The 23,767-nt window shown below is 50.6% G+C and overlaps 1 protein-coding gene across 1 annotated transcript; it reads left to right on the forward strand.

The window, feature by feature from the left end:
- The first annotated feature begins 439 nt into the window (after positions 1-439).
- On the forward strand, positions 440-2,847 carry FAM124B (family with sequence similarity 124 member B). The gene is made up of 2 exons (XM_032193229.1): positions 440-1,169; positions 2,239-2,847. The coding sequence occupies exons 1-2, from the start codon at positions 441-443 to the stop codon at positions 2,845-2,847; spliced, it is 1,338 nt and encodes a 445-aa protein (XP_032049120.1). The 5' UTR covers position 440.
- The last annotated feature ends 20,920 nt before the right edge of the window (positions 2,848-23,767 follow it).

Consider the following 23,767-nt stretch of genomic DNA (forward strand, 5'->3'; position numbering starts at 1 on the left):
TGGGGTTTCCCAACATCGTGGCTCTGGGACCTGGCGCTGCCCCGGGGGCAGGCAAGAGGGTTCCTGCTCTCAGCTGGGAGCAGGGGCACTCTCCTGCTTCAGCCTCCCTGTCCCCAGGGCACAGAGGCGTTTGTGGAGATGGCAGTTGCATGAGTGCCGTGACCAGATCTGGCTCGGACATTTGAGCCTTCGTCTGGGCTCTGCTGTGACCTGAGTGCCTTGGAGCCGGCCCTGCCGTGCCTGGGCGCACCTACCTGCCTCGTGCATGTGTGTGCAAACCTGCTCACCTCACCGGGTTGTTGCAAGGCGTGCAAGTGACTGGGTTCTTCTTCTTCGGTCTTGGAGCTCGCTGTCTGTGTTACTGCCGCTCCGAACGTGGCAGGAGGAGATGTGAGCACCAATTTGTCTCTTTTTGTTCTGTTTTGTAGGGAAGCTTCGCCATGGGTGACCGAGGAGACTCTCTGATGACTGTGCACCTTCTCGCCAAGGCGGGACACTCCTTGTTTCTGCAGCAAACTCTGGATCGGCTCTTGGAGTGGATCTGCCCCGACATCCGACTGTTCTTTGTGTCCGAGCGGATTGCGCCACAGAAATACTATGAGAGGTACCGCAAGAGGAGCTGCGGCTTTCCTGGAATATCCGTCCTCCTTTTTCTGCACGAGGACCTGGGAGAAGAGCGGATTTTCCAGGTCTATGACCTCCTCCAGCGCCCGCCCTGGCGCTACCAGTGTGCCCAGACTGCCCGGGGGCAAAGCCCTCCCCGTGCGCTGGCCGACCAGGACTTCTACGGCCTGGACGAGCAGATGCCCGTGTGGGGCATCAGGCGGGTGCACTGCGGCCCCGAAATCCTGCGTGTGACCCTCTACTGCAGTTTCGACAACTACGATGATGCCGTGGGGCTGTACGAGATGATCCTGCGGAAAGAAGCAGCTGTGCAGAAGAATAACTTCTGCCTCTTCGTGCTGTACGCGAGCGAAGCCGTCGCCGTCCAGCTCTGCCTGAAGCAGCTGCCTGCTGGGGTGGCTGCGGAGCCGAAGGAGTCGGCGGCCTTGCAGTTCAAGGTGCAAGAAATCGGGCAGCTGGTGCCTCTCCTGCCCCATCCCTGCATTCCTATCAGCAGCACCAGGTGGCAAACGCAGGACTACGAAGGAAATAAAATTCTGCTTCAGGTATGTGTGTGGTGTTTGGGGAGAAGAACTTTTTTTTCTTTCCTCCAGTAAAAAGCAGAACGTATTCAAAACGGAAATTGAGATTTTGCTTGTTCCTGTTCGGTTCTGAATTTATGAATGCAGCAATTGGTACCTGCCAGTGCCATGATGCTGTTGATAAATGAGCACTCATCCTCGGAATATTTCTGTATTGTTAAATTAACATCAGGACTGCTTGCCTGAAATTGAAAGTATTAATGCTTCTTTTTTTGAGCTGTCAAGTTTAACTTTTTTACCTTCCTTGCCAGACTCAAATGACGGTAGCAGCCAGTTCTCTTTCCAGTAAGCTGCTACCTTATAACTGTGTTTGAGGGCAGCATTTTAGCATCATGCCATCCTAGGCCAGGTGTTCTGCAAGTACAGTGCTGATGCAACGCCACCCACAATTGGTTTTACGAGCTCTCAAGCAAATTGCCGTTGAGCGAAAGTGCTAAATAAAGAAAGAAATCTGAAATAAAGAAATCATAAGAAATCTTGTTCCCTTTCTGTTCCCATGTGCAGTCCAGTGGTTGTGTGAATGTGAGTAAAACCAGACAGCTTGCTGAGATGATACTTACTAGGGACTGCACCTACGAGCAGGAGGGAGGCTGAGCTGTGTGCTTGTTTTCTATTGCAACAGCCCCTCCAGCCTCTAATTATATATATATATATATATTATTTTGGGGGGGTTGTGATTTGGATATTTAAATAATCTGCCCATCCTATTTCCTTTATATGTTGGGCACTGTGCTGGTGCTGTTGCCGTGCCGCCTGTCACAGTGGTGAGACCCCGGGGTTACGGTCAGCTCACAGGCTGGGGGCTTGCACATGAGGCTGGGGCTGGTTTTCTCCGTGCACGTTACCTCAACCAGGCCGTGTCTCATCTACCCACGCTGTGCCTCGTCTCCCGTCTCTCAGGCTTGTACAACCACTGCTGTTCAGAGGGCAGCCCCCAATGGCACGCATCACGAGGTGTCAGCGCAGCAAGGCTCGCTGTGAGCGCTGGCACTGCGATGCTCTAACAGGGTTCTCTCCAACTTCTCCTCAACAGGTTCGGGACAGCCCCAGGCAGAGTGAGACACATGCTGGGCTCCCCAGCCAGCTCAGCGGCACAGGCACAGAACGACCCCAGGGCTCGCTCCCGGCCCCTCTCCCCATTATGCGGGGCAGCCCCGAGCAGAGGGGCTGGAGGGCCCGAACCTTGGGGCTGAAAACAAAATCCCAGCACAACGCAGCCCCCGCTGTGGAGCAAGCTGGCAGCGACCTTCACCGGCATTGCTGCTCCTCCTGGAGCACCGCAGCGGCCCCACCAAGGTGGGACGTCCCCTCCCAGCACACACGGCTGAGCGGGGGGCTGCAGGAGAGCCGGGCCCCCCGGCTGCCAGTGGAGACCAACGTGGACACGGGGCTGGCCGTGGGGAGTCCTGCGGGCGGCCCCTGCCCCCTGCGCCGCTTCCCCAGGGACCTGCGCAGCCTCCTGCAGCCCCCAGCGCTGGATGCGGCCGGCGTCGCCCTGCCAGCCCCTGCCAGCACGTGGCCCTCGTCTTTGGCAGCCAAAAGGAAAGGAGCAGGGCAGAGGGCCTTGGCCTTCCGCCTGCAAACACCCAGAGTCAGCCCTGGAGTGAGGCCCGAGGAGGAAGAGGAGGAATTCTTCATATGACTGGAGGCAAACGTCCCGGATGGGCGCGTTATTTCCAAACGGCAGTGATGTGCTTTCGTCTGGAAATGCAGAGAGCACGCCCCACGCGGTGTGCCTCTCCCTGCCGGACCCCCTGTGCCCAGCCCTTCCCTGCAGCTGTGAAACGTTTTGGCATCGGGCTCCCTGTGTCGGGCCCTTTCCACGGAGCAATGCTGAGAAGGCTGGGGGCAAAGCAGGAGAAAGAACGCTGCGTCTGCAGGAGAGCTTGGTTCTTAAAAAGAGCAGAATAGAGCGGAGGATAATTGTGCCATGGACAAGAATAAGCCATGCAAATCCTAGACATGATCTAAAATGCTAATAAATAAGCAAGTAGCTGTGTTGAAAAATGTGTTGAGATAGGTAAGAAGTTGCAGCTCAGCCATGGGAGGCTGCAGGATGCCCACAGCGTGCAGGGGCTCGTCACTGTGAGTAGTGGTGTGGTCAACAATATTTGTGCTGGTCTCCTTCTGCCTTCCTTTTCACATCCCCTGCTGTTGGTATTTAAAAGCTATCAGTGTTGTCGACTTTATGCACGATGTGAAACATAACTTTTTTTTTTTTTTTCTGAAGAAAACATTTCAACAGCTACCTTTTCCCATGGTAGCACAGCACGCACAAAAAGCAAACATTTGCAGAGAAGACTTTGAGCTACGTCTGTGCTCCAGCAAGACTTTGTTGCCTATATGCACGGCACTGAACAAAATAAACCCAGCAAGGGACCAGGCTTTGTTAGACCAGCATGCAGTTATCTGCAGGGCGATGAAAATCCCAGCTGGGTCTTAAATGACAGAAGACAAGAAGCTGGAGGCTTGGAGGGAGCCGCTGAAAAGCAAAAAGGGCAGGAGAAAAGAAGTAGTGCAGGAGCAAAGGATGCTGAAATAACCACACTCTGCTGCCTGCGGGCTGTGTGGCTCCACGGGTGCAGGCAGCAGAGCCATGGTGGGTGCTGGTCCGGGCTGTGGGGTGACACAGGCACACTGGGGACGTGGTGCCCAAGGAGCACGGTGAGCGGTGCTCCCAGTGATGGTTTCACACTGCGATGTGGTCTTCAGAGAGTGGTGAACCTGGTCAAGCCCTGAAGAGGGGCAGCTGCGCTGTTCTGGTTTTACCCACTGCAGATCTAGGTCTGCTGGCAGAGGCGGGTGATTGTCTTCTGCTTGTTTTAACTGGACACTTGAAAAACAAACAAACCCCAATGTTTTCCTATGGTCTGTAATGCTTTGGGCTTTTTATTAAAGCATAGTACGGTATTTTACAATGGTGGTGATGATTACTTGACCTTACCTCGCATGCTAGAAACTGGTCCAGGGCTTCCCAGCAGCGGGGAGAAGGTTTGGTGAGCTGGGAGAGCAGCAGGGGGCTTGCTGCAGTGTGGGCGAGGGTGAGTGGGAGGGATGGGGAGCAGTGACGGGGACAGGTCCGTACACACGGGTTACCATCCTGGCAGTGGATATGGGGGCATGGCGATGAGCCCAGGAGTGGGATTCCTGGGATAAATGGCTTTCAGTGGAGATTTCATGGCCAGGTTCTCTGCTCAGCGTACTGGTGGATCTGATGTGGGCTTTGCTTCTCTTGGCTCAGGATAGAGAAACCTTCGCAGCTATTTGGTGGAGGAAAAAAACATCCCACGTAGCAGAAATCCCCGCGCTCGCTGCATTTGCAGCAGGGACATGAATCAAAAACAGTTTCTTCAGCCCCAGAAGACTGCGGCAACTCTGGCAGCTGCTGGGAGCGCCCTGGTGATGCTGCCCTGAGCTCTGCCAGCCCAAGAGTTGTGTCCTGGGTGCTCCAGGGTGCCCGGGCCCCCAGCCTGCTTGGCAATGTGAAGTCTGTGGGTCTGTCAAGCCCCACAGACCCGGGGCTGCTCTCCCCTGCGCTGCAGCCCCGCTGCACTTTCCTGAAGTGCTCTTAATGAGGGTGCTGGTGCTGCAGCTCCGCCTGGTGCCCAGCCTGTCCTTCTCGCTGGATTTCCTTCTCTGTTCCTGTTAGTTCAGCCTCTCTGCTGGCGAGCTGTGCGGTCAGCTAACGGGATATGTCGTGTAAGTGACGGGAGAAGAGGGGCTGCAGAGGTGGCCGCCTCCGGCACCGATGCGCTGCGGTTTCCTACGCGCTCGTTATGGGGCTGCTGAGGGTCCGGGACCTGTAAGGCACTGCCCCGACGTGCTTGTTAGAGGCCTCTGCCAGTATGTGCTAAGGGAGATCAGCTCTTTGCTTATTCTTTTTTTTCCTGTAATAATAGAAGAAAAATTAAATACTTAGTCTTAACGGGGAGCAATTTAACCCCAGAACTTTGAAAATAAACTTTAAAAATAGACTTCTCCCTTTTCATCCATAGCCAAGCACCTACAGGCTGCCCTTGGCTTGTTAGGAATTTACCAGTCTGTGCCTCCACCCCCTCCCAAATATAACAGTGATTGTACAGAAGAACAAAGCACACCTGTGACGATGAGTGATTGCTCTCCCACTGCCAGGTAACGCGTTCTGCTGCGTGTGGAGGATGCACCTGCTCGACCCGGGGCTGGGAGCTCCAACATCTCCTGTTTTACAGGAGAAACAGGGATCACACCCCAGTTTAGGGGTGCACAGAATGAGACATCAGTGTGTCAGGTAGTGGTCAGCATGGGCTTGGGGTCCTGGGCACCAGGCAGGAGGCAGTGGTTCCTCCCGGGAATTTCTGCACCTCCTTTTCCAGCAGACTATCCCCCCCCCCCCCCCCCCCCCCCCCCCCCCCCCCCCACCTGGTTTGCTGTGCTGCTCTGCTAATGTTTAATTCTCATAATTTCAAAGTGGCTTTGAGAGGTTTCCATCTCCCATGGAGCACTGGCATTAATATTCCAGTGCAGAGTCTCAGTTCTGCTGCTGATTGCAGGCAAGGACAGATCCCCTTCCTACCAGTATGAATTAATATTCCTTAAGAGCCCCAAAAGCTTTCTTCTCCCCTGTCGCCCTCCCCAGGCGCTGGCAGCCCGGCTGTGCTGGGAGGTGATTAGGTTTGTAAATGTGCTCCTGCAGGCGCTCGCCGACACCGTGAGTGTTCTCATCGCACTTGTGCAGCTGAAATCATGACAGCCTCGCTTCCCTAATTGGGATCGTCCCGCGTCGCAGCTCGGCATCAGGGGGAGCCCGGTGTCGAGCGGGAGTGGGGAGGCGCTGAGCAGGCAGGGCTGGGTGGTGACCCCGTGGCATTGGTGGGTGACAGCCCCCTGCTCGTCCTCCAGCCCTGACAGCAGCGATGGGAGCAGGAGAGCTGCTGGCTCAGCAGTGGTGAGCCCTCGTCCTGCAGGGCTGCTCCCCTGTCTGCGTGATTCCTCCTTGTGCTCCCGCTGGACTGGAAGGACCAAAGGTCTGTGCCGGGCTCCACGCTGGATGGAGCCAGCCCTCAGCTCCCATTGTAAACCAGCAGGGAAACACCCTGCCACGGCTGCAGGAGTGCCCTGCCACACGATACCCACTGGTGCTGCTACTGCGGGCTGCAGGAGCTGCACGCCAGCCTGCTGCTGCCCACGGCAGCCCCCGTGCCCCGGCTGTGCAGGACGGCGTGCGGCACGGGGGCTGCCTGCTTGCTGGGAGCGTGTAGAGGTGTCGGGTCCGTGTTGTTCCCATGTTACTTTTTGGATCTGCAAACTCGCTGGTGCGTGCTTGGAGTGGAAGTGTGTTCTGTGCTTTTGCTTTAGCAGAACTGGCTTAAAATGCTCCTGGGATTCTCAATTAAAACAAACAAAGAAGATTACACTCAGGGAACCTCCCCGGATGATACAAGCAGTGTGATTCTTACTGGGAAGCTGGTACAAAGGGAGTGAACGTGGTTTGGCTGTCCCAGCAGCTGGAAGTTTTGTTTTCAGCCTGGCAGTGGATAGGAACAAGCAGATTTTGGTCATGCTTCTCTCCCTCTCGTATTTGCTAGTCATGTTAGACTGAAACACGTTGGAAGAGTGACCGCACGTATTAGGAACGGCACGAAGAGCTGCTTCCTTCAAACTCGACCACAGGGAAAACCCGTAGTGGTCTCTGGGATGGGTGAGGGGTGACATGAACTAGCATTATGAAACCTTGTGCTGCAGCCTGAGCCCAGCGTTTCACTGTGCCGGTATCTAGCTTCCCAACGCACCGGGTACGGCGATGCTTGTGTTGGCCCGTGTCCTCCTGCCAGTCAGTGCTTCAAAGCAGCTGCATCCCAGAGGGGAGCCAAGTGCCTGGGAGATAACCAAACTGCTGCTGGCTCCACCAGAACCGCCACGGTGGGTGAGATGCTGAAAGCCAACACCCAGGCTCCTCTGAAGGCCCTGCTGGCTTCACCCCCTGGGCCGATAGCCTCGCGCTGAGGAGGGCCCGGGGCTTCCAGCCCAGCTCCCCTGAGCCCACAGCTCCAGGCTGGGCTGGGTCAGCGAGGGTTTGGGGCTGTCTGTGTGAGCTGGAAGACTGGGGACAGGGTGGGGAGGGGGCAGGACTTCCCTGATGATTTTGCTGTTTTTTCATCTTGATTTAATTCAGAACTACTGGGCTTTGTGAAAGGGATAGCTGATTGCGGGAATGCCTCGTGCTGATGCTTACCAGATACTTCTTTTTTTTTTTCTTTTTTTTTAATGGAAAAATTGTTCTGTGTCACGAGAAATTTTTCAAATGTTAGTTTTGTTGTAAATCAGAGTGAAAGCAGATTTCAAGAGGTTTAAATTTCTCACAAACTTTAAATTCTGGCCACCTTCAACTCCAGCTCTCTGGAGCTGCTGAGCTACCTTGCCCTGTGGCACATGGCACAAGGTGTTGGAAAGGTTTGAGGCAAGATGTGGCCCAGGAAGCCAAGTATTTTATACTGAGGAAGAGCAAAACTTTTACTTCTTGTAGCTTTTGTTTGTTTGTTTGTTTCAGCAATTGTCTTAGCAGAGACTTTTTTCTTTCAGTTCCATTGTTCCAGTCTGGTAACAACCACTGTTGTGTTTGCAAGTTGAAAGTGATGACAGCCCGAATGTTTCCCCAGCATTTCATGTCTTGCTGTGCCAGGGCGCTGCTCTGGCCTGCCTTCAGCAGCACCGAGGCCTTGCTCTCCTGTGCTCCACGTGGCACATCGCTGAGCAGCACCTCCTGCCTTGCACCATGCTGGCAAGGATGGTGCAAGCAAGGAGGCACCCTCTGCCTCTCCAGGCAATGAACATCTCCAGAGATAACTTCATCTGCAATTTGCAGGCAGCCCTGGCCAGGCTGGGCTACTCAAGCTCATAAACAATGCGGAAAGCCCTGACCCAACGAAAACCTCGTGCGTTTAGCCAAAAGAAATAAAGAAGGGGGAAAGGAGGAGGACCGGTGAAACACTTTTCTCCATCTTGCAGATTGCACTTGCACCAGTTATCTGGCTGCTTGATCCATGAGGACGTGCCTCATGGGAGTGTGTCTCGAGGCATCTGGAAGCATGTGGCTCACATCCATCCCCTCCCAGCGACTCGCGTGGTGCGGGACGAGCACGCTGGAAGCCTGGCTGCCCCACGGGAGGAGGACAGGATGTTTGGAGCCATGTCCTGGAGCCATGGCTGCTCTGCGTGGCAACGTGCCTGTGAGGTTTGCTGTGCTTGGATAGCACAAAACTGTGCAAAAACAAAGAGAGATGGGATTTTTCCAGGTTCAATTCCAGATTCCAAGTGCAACTTTGAGATCTGACCACTTCTTTTGTTTTCTCTGTTCTGTGTGCTTCATGGCAGGAGCAATCACAAGCATCACGCCATCATCAAAGCCTGGCTTTCAGTTGTGTGTGAAGGAAACCGAACTGACAACAAACACTTGCAGAGTATTGCAAACCAAGGCTTTGTGCAGATTTTGCATCCCTTCTGCTCCCTCTGCACCCACCGCAGCGATCTTGGGCCTCTGAGTGGTGGGTGAAGGTGGAAGCAGGGGCCGCCCATGGCAGCTGTGGTGCATGGAGCCCATGGGCCTCTGGGGTTCTTGTCTGCTTCTCTGTTGCTGTGCTTGGTGGAATGTGAGTGCAAGTAAACTCATTGTGGTTTTAAGTTGATGGGCTTTTACTGTTTGAAGGATAATTATTTGATAGTGCTTGCTCTATATGTTTCTCCTTTGTTTTCTGTCTTGCTTGACTGACACAGAGAAATGCACTTTGGCAACCTCAGCCTATCCGTCTATTATCATTAGTGCTCCAGGCATGTGTTTTTACTTTGTGGAGTTGTGGATGGTAGTGGGAAAGGAGCTGATGTGGGTATGCAGCAGCCACTTCTAAAATCTACAACAACTTGGCCAGTTTTTAAAAGCTTTGGCGGTCACACATTTTATTCTAAAAGCCATTTGTCTGTAATATTAAATTGTAAAAATAATAATCATCATCGTCATCCTGCTAATGCAGAGGATGTGTGGGAGAAACAGGCCTCCTTGAAAATTTCCTCCAGGGTTTTGCCAAGCCTGAAGCAATTGTTAGTGTTGTTTTTTTTAATGACGGAAAGCCATTTCTCACGGTGGTGGGTAGCAGCCCCAGCTGTGACATGTCAGAGCTGAGCACAGCTCCGCACTCTGAAGCAGCGTGGCTCCACGCTGCATCCTTTCGTCAAGCGTGTAGGAGGCAGTGCTGTAATTTCTCTAGAAAAGGAGGGGGGAAAGAGAGTCCTGGATGCGATGTCCTCTGAGTCAGCAGAGTGGCCCTGTCACCTCCCAGCAGGGAAGCCCCCAGGGGGGCAGGCTCGCTGTGCAGAGCAGGGGCACCAGCGCTGGAGGTGTTGCAGAGCAGTACCTGGGATATGGTGCCGGGGAATTTGGATGAAAGTAGATTCATTTGAGATTAAAAATTCAGTTGGCCAGGTGTGGTCACTTAAGTGGGTTTTATTTTTTCTGTCATCTCATGCTTCATAGACGTTTTGGTGGTGGACATCATGAGCATAAGGGATGAAGTGATCAAAATTCTCCACCAAGCAGGAAATAGTATTGTTCCTCTTGTACTCAGAGAGAGATGAAAATAAAGACATTTTATACAGCTCATCCAACATCACATGGCGAATCCCTTTAACAAATAGCAGATCTCATCTCTTAATCTTAGGCATTAACTGCAACAGCATCATTCTCCCTTAATCTTCCCTTCATACATTTATTAACTACATTAACAGTTTGTTTTATTGGGCATGGACTTGATAAGTGATTTCTTTGAACAATAGCCAACTCACTGTCTATTGTTCAGTGGTAATGAGCTGTCTTAACGTAAATTCGGGAGCATGCCAGGATATTGCACCTGAACAGGCATCCAGAGGCCTGAACCCTACATCTTAACAGTTAAAAACCCATCCGTGTTATTGTTTGGAAAGAAGCGTGAGAGCGATTAGGAAGAGGATGAACGCAGATATGTGACACAAGCAAACAGCAGTGATATTACATATTTGGGCCTGATGGTCTGTTTTGTTATGCTGTATCATCACTCTGCTTCAGTCCTTGTAGCTCCTCTCAGAGGTGGTGAGGAGATGAAGTTGCCTGTAGTCAGCAAGGCTGGGGCTGAGAATGACCCTGCAGAGCCTGGCTGGTGATGGGCAGAAAGGAAGTTTTGGTGTTGGTTGGGTAAGGGGCTTTTGGATGGCCCTGAAAGTCTTTCTCCTTGCTTGGAAGATTATTTCTTCCACCTGAAGTGGAGCTGGAGTCCAGACATGCTGTAGTTAGGGTGCTTGATGGATCTGGCTGCTGCCAGACAACAGTGTACCTCCGAGGGATGTGACTGGTGGGGTCAGAAACAACCCACAAGTATTTTTATCTCCATATTGCACATATTTACATGTGTTAATGGAACTATTTCCATCTTTTCCCTTCCTCTGTAGGTATTACTACAGCCCGGTGGAAGATCCTGGGGTGTGGATGGCTCTGCTTTGGTAGGAGTACTGCATGTGCTTGGAAGTAAGTTCAAACAGCATGTTATAGGAGTTCTGACCCTTCCTCTAGCTGCAAAGTGCTTGCTACTGTCGCATACTGTACAGTAATTTGGATTTCAGGGAGGTAGATCCTAAAACATCTTCACCATGACTGTGTTTAGTGGTAAGTCAACTAATGATTGTTGATGCTGCCTTTCAGAAGTCGTAAAACTGCACGAAGCTCCCCTCTTTCTGCAGAGGCCCTGGCGCTGAGGAAGTCCCACATCTCTCTGTGGGCACTGTTCTTGGTGTGCATGCGGGGTCCTGGGCTCCTGCCTGCCCCTGGGAGAAGACACGGGGGGGATCCAGCAGCGCTGGGTGTTGGGAGCACTGGGGTCCTCCCCGCTGCCCTGTGGAGTCGTGTTGCACTGCTGGTTCTATGAGAAGCCTTGTTGTGACGGAGTTTGTTTGTTGTTTGCAGTAATTTTCTCTCGGGGTCATAGATTAGGCAGTTCTGGTTTGCTTTCTTTTGGTTTGGTTTTAATTACTATTTGACCTCCTCGCTGCTAGTTCTCTCTTGCACTTGCTGTATTGTAGTCATTTTGCTCTGGGCTGTATTCTGAGAAAAACTAGGACATGTTCGGTGCCTGTGGTAGATGTTATGCCTGGAAGATGGCCCAGTGCTGTAAGAAATGCTCCTGACTGAGTAGGAGTAGCCAAGAAATGAAAAGTTATGATAGCGTTCCAGTTAAAACATGGGAGTACCTCATGCAGTTTCAAAATTACTTAGCCTGTGTCATCGCAGCACCAAAGGAGAGGTGGGCCCAGAGTACTGCTGCTCCCAGGGGGCTGAGGGTTGTACAAATAACCACTTGAATTAGGAGTTTTCAGTGATAGCCTGGATCCACAACGTCTGCCTGCCTAGCTGGCCCTAGAGAGGAGGGACAGCCCTGCTGCCTGCTCCACTACTGAGAGGCACCACTGCAGGCCCGGTGTGGGAAGTGCTCCACAATTTATTGTCTAGTCCTGGACAGGCACAAACTTGTGATTTTTGTCGTCCCTGCTGAATTTGTTGTCCCTACTGTGTTATTCTTAGAGTGTTGTTGAATAAAAGATGAGCTTGTCAGCACAATTTCCTTTTTATTGTATTTGTGTATTGAATCTAACCGACGGACAATGGTGAACTTTGTACACTGTTGTGGAAATGCTCCTAATTCTTTGTCTCGTGCCTTTTTAAACAAAGCAATCTGTGAAATGTTAATATAGAGGCATAAAAGCCCCTAAAGAAATCAATGCATATTCCCAAGTTTGTAAGACTAGGATATTAAACTGCTCCTTTTCTATCTGAACAAAGATTCTCAGGAATCCATGGACACAGTCAGGATTCTCCTGATCTGATTTGCTAAGTGGTTTTGCTGAACTGCACAGATGTTTTCTGTGAGTTTGGCAAAAGAGGGATCAAAGCCTGTATCTGGCCCACTATTTCTGTCAAAAAAAATCAGTGTGTTTAATCCTTTTTGAACACAAATCTTCTGAGAGCTTCTTTTGATTTATTAACCTAAGTATTTGAATGCAGAGAGACAATGTGGAGCTCTGACTTTCATTCAGAAAAGCGCACGTCCAAGTATTTCTGCTCTGCATACCTCAAAGCTGAACACAAAGCTTGTGAAGAACCCTGGTGTTCACAACATGGCTACTTGAGGATGCAGGTAAGCCCGAGCATCTCTTTGAAAGACCTGGTTATGGTTGGCTCTTGTGGTCTGCAGAAGGGAGTGGGGCCTGCACCTGGTGGCAATGTGAATGAGGCCTGGTGGAGGGGTCTGGCTGGTCTCCATGGCTGTGCAGACCCAGCCTGGCTGCCATCTTGTGGAGCTCTGCACTGGCGCCATGTTGGCATCAGCTGAGTTCACGTGGAGATCACAAGAGGGCATTGTGCTGCATGGATGGACTGCTCGTTGGCAGCATCGCTTAACGAGCGAGAACAGCTGGGTTTCAGGGGAGGTTACTCCTTGTAGTTTCACAAAAAGTCCTCTTCGTCTCTCCAAAGACCTGGAGATCACCTCTGTGTGGTGACAAAGCATCAGTATAACCCCCATTCCCAATTTATTGGGGGGGGCGGGGGGTATCCGAGTGCCCAAGTGTGTATGAACTGGATGCTGTATGGACGTGAGATAGACGGACACCATCCCCCAGAGAAGGGTATTTCCACAGTGGACGGCGGCGTTGCAGGATGAGTAATGCTGTTAACATTTTCTATGGAGCTTACAGCCTGTGTGACGGGGTTGTAGTCTGGGCCACTATACCTCCCTTCCTATTACTCACAGATAAACTGACTAATTCACACATTTTTGGCCAACATTTTTTAAGCTTGGCTGCCTAAAAGAAGGCATCTCTGACGAGAGTGGCTGCCTTTCTGAAGGTGCTGAGGAGCCACCGTTGCCAAGCAGGGTCAAATTTGCAAATGTTGACCCAACTTTTCTTTACAACTGCACACCCTGCAGGCATTATTGTTGTAACTGGGATTAAAAAATTATCCATTTCCTGGGGATCCTGCTTTGAATGCTTTGTGGCAGTGGCAGCAAGGTGCAGGATGGATGCATGGTGGGACGTTCCCGTCCCATCCCAGGGCAGTGCGGCTGCCACTGCCCGTGCAGTGGGTGCCTGGGGAGGTTTCTGTCTGCTGGGGGGGGGCAAGAGCTGCTTTTGCAAGCTGGGTGTTGGAAAAGGAAACTGATGGAAACAATAACCAAAGCCAATAAACAGCCTTGAACGCAACAAACTTTTTAAGTTCTCCATTTCGTAAGAAATAGCAATTGTTCGGGGCCAATATCATAAACGCCCATCTCGGAGCGCTTCTCTTGACTCTGACGATGACCAGATGTTTAGTCAAATCCTGTTAACCTCGGTTTCACAAGTTCAGGCTTTTCCTGTGCTCAGGGCCAAACCCAAAGCTTTCTGGTGTGATGGAGGGCCTCTTTGGGACACAGGGGCTCCGGGTCAGGACTTGAGATGTTTGCAAACCTCTGAGATGGTTCGTATAAATATTGGAAAGCAGTTCTCAAACAGCTCTCACTGTGTTTTCAGTACTGTTCACTTCTGGGCTTTGAAAATGCGTCAGTGTAGACATCTGTGAAAATCAGATGCTGTGAATGACACTGAAGCGAAACCTGGGAATAGTGAAGGACAAGTTTCAAAAGGCTCGTGAAAAGCTAAGCTCACGCAACTTTCATTACATCTTGGATATGTTTTTCTCTCTCTCTTCTCCATAGAAATCTCAATGGGCATGACAGAGGAGGCTGTATTACAGACATTAGCCAATGATTTTATATGCTGCTTTAATATCAAATATTAGCCCTTCGTGCTCTTTCTCAAAGCACGTGTTGTAACTATATTTTTGATTTAATAATGATTTACCGTGTCTTTTACTCATCAGTCTGAACACCTCCATTCAGCCAGATGACAGGCCTACAGGGGCATTGGAGGTGTGTGGGAAGACAATATGATGCAAAAGAAGCCTGGATGTTTCAAAACATACTGTTTTTCATTCTGCATGCATTGCACGAGCCAAGCAGGAGATATCCAGAAGGCAGATAATGCGAGTGGCAGGGTGAGAGCTCTTGTATGCAGGGCAGTCTTGTCTCATTTTATTCACCTATCCTGATGTGACTTTGTTAACTCAAGAAATCCCTTTTTGTCATGAAAGCAGGCTCCCCCTTCGTGGGCCTGCAGGTGAAGTTCATTGAGGAAGCAGGTCTTGTGGTCTTTCCTTCCCGATTCTGTTCGAGAAGAGTGGAGTTGGTGGGAGAGAGGCACAGGGATGATCGCTGTCTTTGGCTCCCAGTGACCATCAGTTGTCACAGGGGTACAGTTATCACACAAGTAGGTGCTTCCAAAAATCCTTTTTTTTTTTTTTTTTTCCCTCAGCAATGTTGGTTAGGTGTTGGGTGTCTAATCTGCCTGGAAGAGGCTCTGAAGAAGGACCTGTACTGACACTGGGACTCATCTCTGTTACAGTCTGATCTTCCTAGCAGGCAGAACTGAGAAACCTTTAGTTGGATTGAGACTGAAAAGGGTTAGAACTGGGACAGACGTTGCATTTCATGCCTCAGTTGCCTCCTAGTCAGCATACAGCAGCACAGTGAAATTGGCTTGTAGCTCAGAGCCTGTCAGGGAAATTTTTCTTTTAATCCATAAATGTAGGGCATCTGTCAGGTTTATTCTGTTTTCGCTTATCCCATGGTGCTTACTGTGGCCTTTTTGAAGTGACAGCGTGGCTCGGTGTCCCTTTGACAATTGTCCAGTGCATAGGTGCTTCATGGGCATGCACAATGACAACCTGGGTTATTCAGTGCAAAAATTCAATGCATAAATTTCTCTTCTAATAATTCCCCTAATTTGCATACTTCTCTATAAAATCCTTAAATATTTCCATTTCAGTCTACCTCCCCTCCTGCCCACCACACTTGCACCTTCCTACTGTAACAACACTCAGAAAAGTCAATGGAAGGCTTTTCTGTAGCCTCTGCAAGGTCTTGGTCATCATCATCTGTCTAAGGGGTCCTTTAGCTCTTAAATGTCATAAATACACATGAAATGTCACCTTAGATTACTTCTTTTTCTATTAATCTCTGATAGAGACAATTTTGGGGATGGTATGCATGTGCTTTTTTGACCCTCTGTGTGTTTTCCAGAATTGACACCTTCATGGCTACATCTCATTTCTGGACCTTGAGAGCTGCATCCAGGAGCTCAAACTGTGAAGTGCTGAGCAAAGCCCTCAACTGTCCCATGTGTTCCTTCGTATAGATGAAGACTGGCACAAAGCAGCTGGATGCTCCAGGTAAGCTAAGAAAAGGCTTAGCAGGTGGATAAATAGCTGTCTGTTAGAGAAACCTGGGGTGGAGATCTTCACGGTAGAGGGTGAATCACAGCCTTGTGGACTACCCGATGTTCTTGTCTAAGAAAACAAACAATTTGTTGCCAACCTGGACAAAGAGCAGCTTTCTGAGCGGGCCTTGTTCCAAGCCAGTGATGACAGCATGTCTCATCCAAGGTTATTATAAGAAATCCTACATTCAATTCAACTCTCTTAATAGACTGCGTACTCATCTGTGAAGAACAGAAATTATAGTAAAACTTTGTACCTTTTTTCCCCGCTATTTCATATAACAGTACCAGCACTGATGGCTTGCACCAGTGCATCCTAAATCCACACCACAGAAGCAATGTGCTGTTGCTGACAGTGATGCCAGCAGGATTTAAAAAGCAGGTTGTTGCTTGCTTGGCAGGCTCTTTTACTTCCCTTGGTCTTCCTGTACCACCCTGTCCCCAAAAGGCCACATGGTGCCTCTGGGACATGCTGGGCTGTACTGGGCAGTGGGGACCCGATGTCCCCAGAGCTGTGCCAGCTGCATGCCAGGCAAGGGAAAGCCAGCCTTGACAGCATCAAGGGCCACACGTGTTCACAGGTGGTGATTTGAGACAGACGGAGCACTTGTATTGCACAATACCGGTGCTTGCAGACAGCACGAGTGAAAAAATAGTCTCAATGTAGTGGGCCTGTTGGTTGTTCTGTTTTCCTCAGGGCTGGATAAAGCTGTCCTGTAGGTCTGGCCCGACTTCTGAGGGAAATGGATCCATCATATCTGTTTGGTTTCCACAGCAGGTCTGGGGAGTGCTTTCCCTCCTCAGGTCCACGTGTTGGATGTGCACGTGCTCCATCACTCCGTGGCAGGGCAATGTACGGGCTGCTGCCACACACAGCTCTCCATTCTGATCTCTCTGTCTTCCCTTAAAAAGAAGGATCTTTGCCTTTGGCACCAACTCTAAAAGTGAGGTAACATTGGTGTTTTATAGCCCGGCATGGCATGGGAGCTGGGTCTGGACTGTGAGGGGACAGCATGTCCTCCCTTTTCGTTGTTTAAAACTGGTTGACTGGAATGCTGCAGCAGATCATGGCACTGTGGGTGTTCGGCGTTTCAGGATGATTGATCACCTCTCGCAGAGAGGCAGATGGTACTGTGAGGAGTTCCATATCCTCTCAGCTGAGCATCTCCAGGGATGGCTTTATGGACCAGGCCTGGGGGAGGGTGCTCTTAATTTAATTTAAAAAACCCCACAACGTAGGATTTCAAATTAAACCCTCTTGGCTCATAAACAGTAACACTAAAAATTGACTCTGCTTAAAATAAACTGCCTGAGACTCCTTAGGATGCAGGCCAGGCTGAAGGGCCCGGGTCACACATTGCTGAAGTCTTTGGGAAGACACGGAGTGGGTCAGGATCTGTGGTGTGGTCTGAGCCAGGTGCTGCTGCCTCGCCCCTGAAGGGAGCCCAGGTCTCCTCCTGGCATTGCAGCCTTGAGTGGTGACCACCACCAGCTCCCAGGCTCTGTCAGAGGTGCTGCACTAGCGGCCCTGGTTGGATTAGTCTGCTCACAGGCTTTCGATCCTGGGAGCAGTAGCTGGAGCTGGACGGTGCTTTCTGACCTACTCAGAATCTGCCTGCAGTTGTTCTGGACCCGTTCTCCCAGTAACCTCACGTCAGCCCTGTTATCATTGCTCTTTGTCGGTGAAAAGCCGTGAGCAAAGATCAGCAGCTTTGTGAACACGTCCAGCGTTAACGTCTGCTGTCCGGGCAGGGTGAGAACCGCTTAGAGCTGCTTAGAAAAAGTCATTCGCTGCCTTCTTGGCATGGTTTTCATGCTTCCCCGCACGTTGGCAGTGCTGGGCCTGGCCTCCCCTCTGTCTCAGGCAGGTTCCTGGTGAGCACCAGCCCCCGTGTTGGAGCAGAAGCGTGCGCCTGTGCCTGGCGATGGGCCTGCTGCACGCAGGGGAGGTGAGGGGATCGCTGCCCCTTTGCTCGTGGGCTTCGATCCCTAATTCTCTAACTGCGTGTGCAGAGGGAGCTGGTTGGCTTCCCAAAGGCAGTTTCTGGGCTTTACGGTGATGTAAAGGTTCTCCCTAAGCCAGCTGGCACCGGCATCCCTGAAAGCCCGTGCTGTGTCACCCTTCCTTGCGAGCACTCCCTGCCTCTCCTAGCACCAGCACTGCTCCTTTCTCCGCTGTCCTGCCTGACTTCTGCAATTAGTTAAAGGTTACTGGAGGTTTAAAACGTTGCCTGCTTTGGCAGCGTCTGCAGTCCCTGAAGGCGAAGATGCCTGTTTATTGTTATACTACAGACTAAGCACAACAGAGAAAAGTCCCTGCAGAAAAGAGTATTTCAGTGAAACAGATTTTTTTGTTTTGTTTTTAAAAAACGAAGTGTTGGCTGGCCTCTAAAACTTAAATACCACTGGAAACTAATACTAAGTTGTGTTGTGTGTTGTTTTTTTTTTTTTTTTTAATCCTCATAAATCATGTCTTGGAGTTTTTGTTATTCTGCTCTCATCCCGTGGTATCTTTCTAGTGCTGATAATGAGCACTCAGCCCTTGTCCTCTCTTCCCTGGAGGGCTGAGGGCTGCTGGCAGCTCTCCCAGCAGCCGGGCCAGCCCCGCTCCCTCCCCAGACCATGAGCTCTGTGCTGTGAGGGCGCAGGGATGGGGCTGAAGCCAGCTCGTGTCCCTGCAGCATCCCAGCCCCAGTGCCCTACCTGCTGGTTGCTTCTCTGCTAGCAGGCCTGTGGCTTTCCACAGGGCCACCGTGCTGCATCCTAACGTGAACCTCATCCCCAAAAGCTGTGGGGATGGAGGCAGCGCATGGTTCCAGCCTGCACCCCCCACGCTCACTGCAATGTGGGGAGGAAGCTCCCTGTGCTCTGTGGGTTGCTTGGTCCCATGGTGGTGTTCGTAGCTGCTGATGGCCACATCTCTGAGTGCCCTTGCTCTGCAGCAGCCTTATCCTGGCCTTTGTTCCCATTAGCAAGCTGCAGGGCAGCCAGGACGAGCCACCGCATCCCATGGCTTCAGGAGCAGCTCCTCCGGCCACATGTTCCCCGTCAGATCAGCCAGCTCCATGCACAGGACATCCCATCGTGGGACGGGCCTGTATGTTATTGAAATAAGTGCCCTGAAATCTATTTTGGGCTTATCTTCAGGGAAGCTGGAGTAGCCACTTCAGTATGAAATCTCTGCATACCTCAGTGTGGAGCCAGGGATGGCTGGGAAGCAGAAGCCTGTCTGTTGGGCTGCTTCAGGGCCTTCAGTGCTCGTGCAGTTTGATGTGTCAGAGCCCAACCTAGGGGACTGTTTGGGGCAGCGGTGCCTGGGGCTGAATCATCACACTGGGGACCCTTTCCTGCCTCTTCTGACTAGGGGATCCACTCCTGAGCCGAGACACCTTCCTGACCATGCTCTTGGCCCGATGGACATGTCCATCAGGGCTTTGGTTTGCATCTTCTGCCGTTTTCCTCCACAGGGGCAGGGCAAGCAAGCTAAATATATAAAAACCATATATGCTTATTCTCCAGCACCCATCTCTGAAGATTTCATCACACTTTATTTGGGCTGTGCAGAGGAGGAGGCAGCCCAGTATGCCTTTGTTTCACACATGTTGGCGTGAGATGCTAGATTTCAGGAGAGTTCAGCCCTCTTCTTGCTTGCACCCATAATCCTGGATCACTGCAGCAATGTGGGATAAATGCTGGAATCTTTTGAATTCTCCATCTCGCAGTGGAGATGCTGCTGAGAGCCTGTCTGACCCTGTTGGCCACGCACACCCCGGAGCTGTCACCGTGCGGCACTGTCCAGGTGCCCTGACAGCCCCAGGTGTCTGCGGAGGATTTCCCAGGGATCTGGCACAAAACCAACTGCAATGATCTCTGATGCTGTTCCTCACCCCTCTCCTCACGCACACGTAATCTAGCAGCAATAACGAGCCAGATTGCCCTGTCTGCTACGATAGACAGTTGATAAAATGGCCCATCCCCTTTGCAGCCAATGCTGCGTCACGCTGCGAGCAGTGCTTTGCCTGTCTTGGTTTTTACTGAGAGCATTGAAACTTCGGATCAGATTTTTTTTTTCCCTCTTTTCTCCTTTCATTTGATGTGAATTTCATGCTAATGCACTGCAGCTCTCTTGATGTTCCTGTCAATATTCCAGCTTTCACATCTTTGCCAGTGAGGAGCAAATCAATTAGGTTCCTAAAACTTCACAGAAGCAATGGTTTCAAAGCAATTGCTTGTAAACACATTACTCAAGGAAGATGATTAGAGGAATATTCATGGTGTAGGCTTGTTTTCCAGCAGCAAAAAATGCAGGTTTAAATACCTCTGCTTTATCTGCCATGCTTTCCATTTTGGGATCTGTAGCTGCTGTGTGAGATTTTAACGTTATATAAAATGAGTCTTTTTGAGGAAAGATTATATATGAAATACCTGCCTAAACATTGAATTGCGCTCCTTTTAAATATTTTTTTTTCTGCTTTGTTAAATAGCAACTGTGGCGACAATCTTCTATGATGTTTTAATTGCAGTGTGTATTATACCAATGTTTTCTAAAAGCACAAAGGGGCATTTACACTTAAATTATCGTTTGGTTAAAAGTGGGATGATGTGACCTTACTGTAACAATCTTTTGGAAGTCAGGCAGGACAGTTTCTCTCAGGTAAGAAAGGTTTCTCTCATCTGTCTCAGGGTAAGCTGGGAGGACACCTCCTGGGACAAGCAGGATCACAGCTCCCATCATTTTGAGAGGAACCTGGGACATGCATTTGAAAATTCAGTGCTGATGCACGTCTGTAAAGCTACAGTGCATCTGTTGCTCTGCCTTGTGCTGGGCTGCCCAAATTCTTTTAGATCTCCCCCTGGGGCTGGAAGCAGGGGGCTGTTCTGCTCTGCAGTGCCATCACTCCACCCTTTTCTCCCTGCCTTCCTGGGAACCCCCTGCATCTTTTTGCCCCTTCGGGCTTTCAGTTCACCAGCACTGTGCTGCAACCTGGAGTCTGGGGCATGTTGATGTGTTGCTGCTTGGGCAGTGAGTGTAGAAACCCCGTGCTACTGGAATGCTGGGGCTGCGCTTGGGAGCATCTAAGGTCTCTGGCTGGCATGATGTGAATCCACTGCCCCATCAGGAGCAGGCAGTATTTTCTGGGCAACAGGGGTGAAACCCCTTGCCCCCCATCATTCGCAGCCTGCTTGTTGTGCTCGGGATGTAGCTCGTTGCAAACGTAGAAACTCTGCTGCAAAAAGTTATGTAGATTATGTCCTCTGAGAATTATGGCTGTGCTATGGGCTTTGTAGGAAATTAAATGTACTGTGCTACAAATATTGTTTTATGATGTTTGATGGGAGAACTGAACAGAATGTTTTCTGGGTCATCATGTCAGTGTTAAGCTGCTTTCCCATATTAATACCCCATAAATGCAAAAGCCCCCTATTCTTTGTTCAGAACCGTACCAGGAGTGTTGCACAACCTCCTGGCTTGCTGCGGATGAGCTTTTGTGTTCAGCCTTTTGGATGTGCTGTGGTTGGCACACGGACAGCCCGGCGTGGGGCTGTGCAGAGGGGAAGGAGGCAGCAGTGGGGCCAGGGCAGGATGGCAGTGGCTCTGCCCAGGGTCACCGCTCTGTGCAGGAGCAGGTCTTGGTGTAACGGAGCTCCCTCGTGCCTGCTGGGGCTGGTGGTGCGCGGTGAGGAGTCCGGCGTGGTGGCCCCGCTCCAGCCCTATGCACAGCAGCTCTGCTGGCTGCCCAATACCTCGGTGTGCAGAAGGAAGGGTTTGACTGCTGCTGTATTCAGATGTACAAGAGGCATCCAGCCTTCACAGATCCCCAACCAGCAGCAGTCGGTGAAGGGCTGCAACAGGGGATCACTGCCAGAAGGCTTCACGCCCTTGTGAGCCTCCTTATCCTGACACTTCGGGACTCGTGACTCCCAGGCTTATACCAGGCTGTCCCCAGGATTAAACCATGTGCACGGAGCTGATTTTGCAGGCAGGCAGCAGACTGCTCATAGTAGAGCTCCTTTAAGCTCCTTATTCAAATAATTGCTCAGCATAAAAGCACGCTCAGAAGTCACATCGGTGCTCGGAGGTGACTCTGGGACATTGTTCAAACTGTGACCTTGGCTGCCACTGGAGCTTTCAGGTCATTCCTTGGGCTTCAGCAAACACCAGACTAGTTGAGGGGCAGGGACGAAGCACAGGAGGATGTCAAAATGAGCTACAGCTGCCTGCGGGGCTAAGCCTCACACAGGCAAGCTGTGCCCTGTGCTCGCAAGAGAGCACAGCCCCTGCAAAGGGCTGCTTGCCTGCAGGTTTCAGCATCCTTCAGTGAAAGTGGAAAAGAGCTGCAATCCCTGCTCAGAACCTAACAGCTTGCCGGCAGCATGCTGCTGCTGGTGGGGACTGGTGAGGGGGAGCATCTGCAGGTCTCATGGCACTGCGGATGGAGGAAGCTCCTGGAGAAGTCAGCAGCAGCAGCAGCAGGAGCTCGCAGTGTTTTTCCCATAGGCAGCAGGTCAGGAAGGATGGAGGTGCGTGCTTCTCCCAGGAATCTTTCTGCAGAGGTGTGCAACGTGCTTGGATTAACGCAGATACTCATGGTATGCTGAGAGCATCCCTGCCACGGTGTCCAGGTGCTGCTCTGCATCCAGATAAGCAGCTGTGGGGTTGAACAGAAACAAGGCGTTTCTTTTCCCTTCCCCTTTCTGGTAGCAATCTTTCCAATAAAACTTCCTTGAAAAGTAGAGCCTCAGGCAGATACCTGGCTTGGAGAAAATAAATAAATCTCAACATGATTGACTGAAGTTGTGCAGTTTTATAAGCCCCTGCAAACAGATAACGTTATCAGGAATTAGATAAAATAAAATCCTATTGAGATTTCCATTTCTAATTGTTGCTTTTGGGGACTGAAGACAGAAACAAATCAGCATTTAGTGTATAGTGTATGGAACATTTAGTGCCTTTAGAAGGATTTCTTTAATGTTGAGCCTGACTGGAAGTAGGTCAACTGAAGAAGGAGTAAATTACACTTGCAAAAATACATTAGGAGCTTCAGTGTGCATAAATCTAACTGCCATTGAGCAGAGGTCCTAAAAAATAAAATAAATAAATCAGGCACTGGAGTTTTAGATGGAAAAGGTTTGCCCAGTGCTGTCAATGAAGCATCCTCTTGGCTCCTCACCTGCAATGGCATTGCTTTTCCATGTGGCTCAGAGACGTGTGCTGAGGAGTGGGTGGCATTTGTGTTGTGTCTCGTTGTCTTCTGAGGTTGGGTCATTCCAAATGGATTTGCACATACTGCTGTTAATGAGCTCTTTGTGATTAACACTGCCATGACTGGCAAAGCCCTGTTTGGGGGCAGCAAGTACAAGGCATCCTTCTGGAAATTGAGCCTGTCGCTGACGGTGCTAACGGCATTTGTAAAAGCCATCGCCATGGTTTTAAGGTTAAAAACCTTCAAAATCTTTCTGGGTTGGGTCACTGAAAAGCCAAACTCACAAACTTGCAACTCTTGCTCTTTTTCTTAATAATAGGGGTATTAAAGGTCTTGGTGAAATACAGTTTCACCAATGAAAACTGAAGTTGTGTTTTGTATTGTTTTTTCTTCTTTAATTAAAGATTAAATGTGCCTTTCCATCTCCTCGATGGCTGTAGACTAGCCCAACTTTGCTGGCTGCCGTGGACCTCTGATGTGATGCCTCTGTGTGCTGCTTTGCCAAGGACGGGGAGGGAGAGCACTGGGTCCTCTGCCACGGGCTGGCTCTGCTCCCGCTGCACAGGGTGCTCCTCGGGGGCTCTGCTGGGGATGCTCAGTGGTTCTCCTTTTAACAGGGATCGGGGCACGGCGCTTTGGTGCTGGTCACAGTTTGGGCAAGGACCGATCTCTGCTTTCTTGTGTGTTTTTTTAACAGTCACCACTCAGTCCATTCGCAGTTTCAAAGATTGAACAGACACTCAAAACAGATGGAAATGGCTTATCTCTGTGCCTTAATTGCTTATTATTATAATAATACACTGTGCCACTTGGATTATATATAGCAGGAGCAAAAGAGCCAAGCAAAATCAAAATGATAAACATTTTACCACAAGCAAAATATACAGACTATTTCTTTGTGCTCTTCCAGTTAGCCGTTCTGCACAAGGTATTTCAGCAGTGCGCTTTATTCTCTGTGGTTACTTGGTATGACAGTGTTAGCAAGGGATG

Source organism: Aythya fuligula, chromosome 9 (assembly GCF_009819795.1).
Source record: "Aythya fuligula isolate bAytFul2 chromosome 9, bAytFul2.pri, whole genome shotgun sequence".
Lineage (NCBI taxonomy): Eukaryota > Metazoa > Chordata > Aves > Anseriformes > Anatidae > Aythya > Aythya fuligula.